Source organism: Buceros rhinoceros, unplaced genomic scaffold, assembly GCF_000710305.1.
Source record: "Buceros rhinoceros silvestris isolate BGI_N320 unplaced genomic scaffold, ASM71030v1 scaffold3426, whole genome shotgun sequence".
Taxonomy (NCBI): Eukaryota; Metazoa; Chordata; class Aves; order Bucerotiformes; family Bucerotidae; genus Buceros; species Buceros rhinoceros.
Genome location: NW_010415631.1, coordinates 1 through 7,635, shown reverse-complemented (window position 1 = coordinate 7,635; position 7,635 = coordinate 1). Strand labels below are relative to the sequence as shown.

Below are 7,635 nucleotides of genomic sequence, written 5' to 3'. Positions count from 1 at the left end.
GCAGAGCCCAGTCCAGCGGACAGTAATGCCCAGCCTCCTGTCTTCACAAGGGCTGGCTGTGCTGTTTCCAGGGTTTTGACACCAAACAACCGATTGAGTGCAGTGCTGTGAACCAGCGCTGGTGAGAAGTGTCCTTTTTTACTGGAAAGAGGCAGAGTTTGCCCTCCACCCTTTGGTAAGAGAGTGCTGGCTTCATCTTCACACTCCAGTGGAGTGTTCGGAAGCATGTGGTATCAGTGGACGTAGTTTAGTAGCCCAAGAATTGGCCTGAGTCTTTCAGAGATAGTGTTAAAAAAATACAGAACTCTGCCATTGCCAGCGTTGGGTGCAGAGACCTGCTGATGATTGAGGCCGTTACTGCTTCTTACAACCACCTCACCAGGCAGCTGCCTCCTGCAGAAAGTTCTGTGCTTCCCTTTTCCTCCCGGCAGGGTCGAGCCTGGGGCAGCACGAGGCACTGGTGATTGCTGTTCCTTGCCTTCTGCATCTTGTCTAGTTTTCAGTCTTGCTAAAGAGCACAAGTAAGCCCTTGTCCTCGCCCGGTGAAGTGCTAGGAAGCCCTTGCCGTGCTACCCGGATTGCAGAGTTTCCTGCTGGGGACAGAGTTGTTTCCTTCTGCTTAACCAGAGCTGATCTGTGCCGAGGAACGCAAGAGCTGCCGCCACAGATCAGCCTTGGAGTGAGCCTAGAGCTCCAAGTTCTCTGGCTGCATTAGGTTGCTGGATTTGCATTTGTAAGCAGTTTGCAAGGTGTTTGTACCTGCCCTGCGCACACCCCACCCCACAGCGAACTGCAGGGTGCTGGGGTTGCCGGGCTGGAGCAGGGGAAGGGGGTCTGTGGGCTGGGGGCAGCGGGGTGCCCCTGCAGCTGGGGCTTCCCAGGCCTCTGCTTAGAGTGCCCAGTGCTTGCGGGGCCCAGCACCACCTCCTGTCTCGCTTTGCACATCCTGACTGGGAGTCCGCCTCTTCCTTGAAGGCTTGAGGAGCAGAAGGAGGAGCTCTCCAGGCACAGGAGTTTGTCCAGTCCCTCCTAGAGGAGCCGGGTTGGAGCAGGGTCACTGCTCACAGCCGTGTACAGGACCTGTGCCAGGCACGTGGGTCACCAGAAGACGCTGCTGAGGCCGACTCGGGCTGTGTGAGCAGTCAGCCCTCAGTGCCAGCGAGGGAATGGATAAGGTCTAGCTGGGAGCCAGCGCTGGGCCAGGCTCTGAGGAGGCCACTGGCTGCCCGGCACAGAAGGAGCTCCCCACTCAGGCTTCCTTTTACTGTCTTCCTTTTGCAAGCAGCTCCCAGCTGCCGTGCCCGCCGCTGACCGAGGCACGGGCTGAATCACCCTCCGAGCGTGCCTGTGCTCTCTCCCCACAGCTCAGCCACCCCGACCTGGTGGAGGGACTCGTTCTTATTAACGTTGATCCATGTGCAAAGGGCTGGATTGACTGGGCAGCCTCCAAGGTGAGATCCTCCTTCCCCTGCACATCCCCTCTCCACAGTACTTACTGCGCAGTGTTTAGAGTAATGAGAAAAAAGACAGAGCCAGGAATTTGCTGGTTCGTGGTAAAAACTGTACAGTCTCATTTCTGACCCTGCTGCGGTCTCAGTCTGGGTGTAGTACAGCCGTAGTAGCCCAGCACATAGGGGCAGGGCTGTGTGTGATTATGTGTGAACATGAAATCCTGGTGAACCACTTGGAGGTGAGCGGCTGTTGAGCACTGGGCTTTCCTCTGGTTCAGTGCTCCTGCTCGCAGGCTTCGTTTGGCGGAGCTTTTAATTACTCTGTTATTCTGGCCACTCAGGGCTCGAGGCTCCTGGAGAGCTGTGTGCTGTGTCAGCACAGGCTTCTTTGGAGCCTTGCATGCCCATCCCAAACTTCAGGCATTTGTTTCTTATGTTGCTTGAATAAGTTGTTTGTGATTTTCTTTACTCTGGGGAGCTGCTTTGAAATTTGTAATGAATCTATCTTCTCCAGTTACTCGCCCTCCTCCTCATTCATGGTCACTCTTCAGTTTTCAGGCTGGACAACCAACATAGTGGATATTGTCTTGGCGCATCATTTTGGCCATGTAAGTACCCAGCAGGAGTTAATCTTGCCCGTGCAACTGCGCGTGGAGCTGTAACTCCTGTGTGTACCTGCTCTGAAGTAGCTCTGGTCCATCAAATAAGTTGCCACTGCAAGCGCTGTATTCTCTGGGTGTGAGGCTCACTTCAGGGCTTTGCACACCCCAGGGAGCACGTGCATCCTCGCGCTTGCCCTGGCTGTCTCCAGACCAGTTCGAAACACGTAGCAGCTGGTTCTCTGTAGCCAGCAAGGAAGCGTTTGTGGGTAGATCCGCTGGGAGCTAACAGTGGGATGTGGTACGTGTCCAGATGCTGAACTGCTGCATTCTGCTCTTTGCCGCCTTCAGTTTCAGCAGAGGCAAACCAGCCCCTCCTGAAAACTCTGGATACAGCAATGCCTTCAGGGAGTTTGTGGCTCCCAACCAGCAAGCTTACTGGGCGGCTGAGGTGGCCTGTGCCTGACGCGCTCTGTGTATGACAGGCAGCAGATCAGTCCCTGACCGAAGCCCTCCCACAACTCCACTCATCAGCACTGGAAGGAGTCGTGTGGCTTCCTTCTGCTTAGAGCACACGCTGTCCTCTCCCGCTTTCAGGCCCCTTCGTGATGTGTGGTGCTTCCCTGCATTCCCTTTTCTCTCTGCCTCTCTCTGTCTCCCACTGGGATGCAGTTTCTTTGTAGAACTGGGTGGGGGGGTTATGTTTGCCCTTGGTCCCAGTCTTGGGGCTTACCTGTAAAGTTTTGCTTGTTTAACATTAACCTTCCTAACACAGTGGTTTGTCCCTGCACAAGCATTGCTGAGGCTCAGGAGCTAACGCATCCCGTCTTGAGACGCCTTTGCACTCCTGCAGCAGGCGTAGTCACACCACCACAGCCAGGCCCCCACAGTGGCCTGACAGGAATGCATTGTGTAGCGTTGGGGTGCTGGTGGAGCCTGGAGGCGCTGCCCTCTGCTACTGTTCACAGGGGATGATGTCTATGGAGGAGTTCAATGCTTCAGTGGTTCTAGGAGTATCATTCCTTTACTTGAGAGAAAGGTGATGTTCCCTGTCTTTCAATTCTGCTTTTGTGCAGGAGGAACTGCAGGCAAATCTAGATTTGATCCAAACGTACCGGCTTCATATCGCACAGGACATTAACCAAGATAACCTTCAGCTGTTCCTCACCTCATACAACAGGTATAGGATTCCTTTTTGCCTGCTTGATTGCACCCATGGCCTCCCTGCTCGGTAGGTTTGCTGCCATACGTCTTATTCTATCGGATATTATGTCATACGAACCTTTGTCCTAAGCCTGGTCTTCAGCCACTATCCTGAGCCAAGCTCAGCCCTGATGCCTGGGTGACCCTTCCACACCTCTGCCGATCCTCTCTCTAGGCACACAACAGGCTGGCCCCGAGAGATCCCATGGATCCCGTGCTCTGGTGGGGCCTGCTGGCTCTGCTGCTCGTGGCGTGATGCAGGGAGGGACCGTCTGTCGCCTGGCTGCTGGAGCCAGCTCTCCTGGTTGCATTTTATGTGCTCCCACAATAACCAGCCTCCTCTGCTGATTCGATGGGGAATTGTCCTGTTTTGTCTTTCAGTCGCAGAGACCTGGAAATTGAAAGACCAGTTCTTGGCATCAAGGAAAACACTGCAAAAACACTCAAGTGAGTTGCTGTGGATCAGCCTGTCGCGGTCACTGCGCGGTCTCTTGGGCAGAAAAGCTGTTGCTGCTTCTCAGCAAGGGCCCTACGAGCCAAGCGCTCAGAAGACTGTTCGAGGCAGTCCCAGGCCGTGGCGCAGTGCTGTCAGCTCGGGTGGGGCAGGGAGGTGTCTGGAAGCCCGTTCATCAGGAACAGACTGAGGTTCTCCAGAAGGCAGGGTCAGGCAGAACACCCCCAGCAGCCACAGTTCTCGCTGAGCTGTTAGTTTGGTTGTTCTGCATGAAAAATTTGGCAGACAGGTTTTGTTTGTTGCCTTGCTGAAAGAAGTTCCCTGCCCCACTCTGCCAGTGATGGCAGCGGGTTCTGAAGGCAGAGGATGCGTTTTCCCACCTTGGCAGTGACTCTTTTATCTGCGAGAGGATAGTCTGTGCCAAGAGGGTTGGACACTGCAGAGCCGGTGACAATCAGTGCAGGGGAAGTGTAAGTAAATTTTCAGATTCCAAGCAAGAAAGCGAAAGAGGCCAATGACCTCCAACACGGAGAGCGCATGAAGACCACGAATGTGCTGTGGCAGGACGCCTGGGCTGGGCTGGAGGCTGCTGCCCAGGCTCTGCTCTTTGCTCCTTGGAAATTGTGTGGACTTGGGCTCCTGCCAGTCCCAGGAGTGTTTCAGGCATCCACAGGCAAACTCTCTTCATCTCAGCTGACCTAAAAGAGGTGGATCTCCCTGCCTGATCTCCAGGCAGAGCCCGTTGTGCTGCTCCCTGTCGCACAGGCAGCTGTAAGCCACGGAGCACTGCCTGTCCGTTCCGTGACGCGTGGGGATCTGCAGGCCCGTAAAACGATTCCTGGGGCCATGTGGATCGTTGCATATAGATCCTCTGTCTCCTCAGAGGTGGTGCTCCGCTGGCCCCAGGGGCTGAGCCTCACAGCCTCTCGGTCTGACTTCTGTCATCTGGTCAGCACACACGCGTGGGGCCTCTGGCCACCCCTTCCTTACCTTGATCTGTGAATCAGATAAAGATCGTCGCAAAACAGTGTCAGCACACGGGCACTCGGTCAGTGCCCTCCTGCCTGCTTTTTACACACTGAAGGTCAGTTGTTCTTCTGGAGTCACAATACATACAAAAAAGGATACGGAGGCACAGATTCGCCAGCACAGCCTTGGATATCGTGGCCTTTTTCAATATATTCGCTGACATGTTTTGTGTTTCTTTCTAAAACCCAAACCGAAATGCAGTGCTGGGCGGCCGCAGAAGCATTAAACTCTGTTGTGGCTGTTCTAAAACTCTTAACAGATGTTCGTTTCGGGGAGCACGCTCTCTTCTGCAGCCTTCTCCCGGCCTGGGCACATCTTCCAACGTGTGCAGCAGTATGGCAGTGGCTGCGCATGGAGGGGACAGTCTGGGGGCATGCACAAGCCCCCGAGGATGTTTTGGTGCAGCAAAATGCCGCGGTGTGGTGGCACGCAGGCATTTTGCTGGACGTTGTAACCTTTCGTGAGGCTGTTGGTTCACAGAGCTCCACCTTCCCAGAACTCCCTTAGATGCGCTGAGTAACGTCTCTGGTTTGGGTTTTGACCAGGTGCCCCGTCTTGCTCGTGGTTGGTGACAACTCGCCTGCCGTGGAAGCAGTGGTACGTACACGTGAACTCTCCCCTCGTGGCACGACACTTGGCAAACCCTCTTCAGCCAGCAGCGCTGTCACCATGCCCAGAACTAGGCACAGCAGGGCAGCTCCCAGCGGAGGGTGGCAGGATCTGGTCAGAGTCCTTGTGCCCCAGCACCTTGCTCGACAGCGGAGCCCTTTCAGGAGCTGGTGCCTGGAGTTTCCCCGAGGGCTGCCAGGCTGCTGCCTGGAGTAAGTTCAGGTCATGACTTGCTGCTCTCTTGCTGCTGTGCTGCGGCTGCCTGGGGTTTAAGATAAGCAGTTCCTGTGGTGGGGAGTCACACAGAGCGCTGCAACAGCACTGCCCCACTGCATCACAGGGAAGGCAGCGCGCAGAAGCATCTCCTTCCTGTTGTTCTCTGCAGACACCGCTAACCCACTTCCCCCCAGCGCCGTTAGCAATGGGGCATGGTGGAAGTTGCTCCTTCCCTTTGCCCAGTGATGGTGGGGAGAGTAGGGCTTTGTGAGCAAAAGCAGGTGTCTTCAGAAACTGTGGAGGAGTGCCCCAGAGGAGCAGCTTGGACCTGGGACCCGTGCATGGAAAACTGCTGCCGCGCTCTTTCTGGTCGTGGCCTGTTGCCGTTTCATCAGTCTGGTCTGGAAGTCTTGAGACATTCTGCAAGTTCTGACTTTGCCCAGATACTATCCCCGAGGATTCTCGGGATTCCCAGCCACATCGGGGGGACAGGACAGAGTGTTCTGGATCTTGGCTTGCCTCTCTGGCTGCCCAGGTTCACAGCTCATGATAATCTCCCCTGCTAGGGCTGCTTTTCCTATAGGCCCCCCACCTATTCCCTTTTGCAGCAGCCTGACAGAAGAGGTGGCCATGGCCTCCTTGTCTGGCCAGGGGACTGAGCGATCTCCCTCCATGCTGCACAGTACAGAAGTCTCCTTCCCCCCCAGACTCGCTGTCAGAGCCTGGAAAGTGCTGCGGAGTTCCGTGGGGCACCCCAAAGCCAGGGGCTGATTTCCCTGGAAGCCACAGCCGCACCCAACGGTGACATTCCACACCCCAGAGTCCCCGTGGATGGGAACACTTGCCTTTCCTCTCTGCGTCTTCCATTCCTTGCTCTCTTCCTGCATGCTCTCTGCTTCCTTGCTCTGTCCTCCTTGGCCCCAGAGAAGCTCCTGTTGCTGAAAACGGCCACTGCCTCTGGTGCAACTGCCCTGCATTTTACAGGTGACTTCAAGTTTTCTGTGTGATATCACGTCCCTCTTCCCTCCTTTCATTTTAGGTTGAATGCAATTCACGTCTTGACCCAACCAAAACTACCTTGCTGAAGGTGAGTGCCGCTGCGGGATCGTTCCTGCCTGCACAGAGCCGGTATTTTTGCTGACGCCAGCTCGCCTTAGGTTTTTGCCATCCATCTCTTTGGCTTTAAGAAGTCTGTGACAGTCATTCAGAGCTGTGTTCCCTCCTCTGTGGAGCCAGACGTGGGAGAGCAGAGCTGGTCAGGTGCTCCCTGAATCCCTGCTTTATGGCCACTTCTCTGTTAGCTCCGACAGGCAGGGAAGATCTGCTGAGAGCTGGCAGGGGTGTCCTGCCCCCACCCTGCTCTCTGCCAGCAACACCACCAGTACTTCCAGCCTTCTGCCGGTCCTTCCCGTCCTCACCTCCGGCTCCGCAGTGTGCCGGACACAGCTGGCCAAGTGACAGGTTTGGGAAGAGTGGCAGGAGGAGCTGGGATGGTGGAGGTTACTCCTGGGCTTCTTGAGTATGGCCTGAGATCACTCGGTAACGCAGTCTCCAAGGTGCTGGGCTCCTTCAGCAGCAGACCCCCAGAAGACGTATCACCAGGCCTGCCGTCAGCTGTAGGGACAAGGTGGTAGGAGCGTGCCTGGCGTGGCAGCGCAGCCTGGTGCCCTCAGCCCCGGCGGGTGGGCGGTGCTGGCGCGGTGCTGGGGTTGTCCTCCTGGGTGGGGAAGGACTGTTCAACCTGCCTTTTGTTTCCTGTTGCAGATGGCCGACTGCGGGGGGCTGCCCCAGGTGGTTCAGGTGAGAAGGGCCCCTCGGCTCTCCCGCGGCGGTCGGCTGTGCAGAGCCCCGCGCTCTGCTCGCACTAAAGCCGCGCTCTCTGTTTCCACAGCCTGGCAAGCTGACTGAAGCCTTCAAGTACTTCGTGCAGGGAATGGGCTACAGTAAGTGGCAAACGCGGTTTTCTGGTTTGGAGCGGGGGTGTTGTGAAGGGAACTCAGCCCTTCTGGTCCGTCTGAGCCCACTGGCATCTGTGTCCCCACCCGTTAGTTAGTGTGGCTGGCGGCAGGGCGCC

At 56.1% G+C, this 7,635-nt stretch overlaps 1 protein-coding gene across 1 annotated transcript in view; it reads left to right on the top strand.

Moving 5' to 3' along the window:
- Positions 1 to 7,504, top strand: part of NDRG3 (NDRG family member 3) — a gene marked incomplete at its 3' end in the record, with an annotated part of 30,428 nt that extends 22,924 nt beyond the window's left edge. Inside the window, exons 7-14 of the mRNA XM_010137472.1 lie at positions 1,365 to 1,451; positions 2,003 to 2,059; positions 3,127 to 3,230; positions 3,635 to 3,700; positions 5,282 to 5,333; positions 6,601 to 6,648; positions 7,326 to 7,361; positions 7,453 to 7,504. Coding sequence (XP_010135774.1) covers positions 1,365 to 1,451; positions 2,003 to 2,059; positions 3,127 to 3,230; positions 3,635 to 3,700; positions 5,282 to 5,333; positions 6,601 to 6,648; positions 7,326 to 7,361; positions 7,453 to 7,504 — 502 coding nt within the window. The remainder of the gene's footprint in view (positions 1 to 1,364; positions 1,452 to 2,002; positions 2,060 to 3,126; positions 3,231 to 3,634; positions 3,701 to 5,281; positions 5,334 to 6,600; positions 6,649 to 7,325; positions 7,362 to 7,452) is intronic.
- Between the last annotated feature and the right edge of the window lie 131 nt (positions 7,505 to 7,635).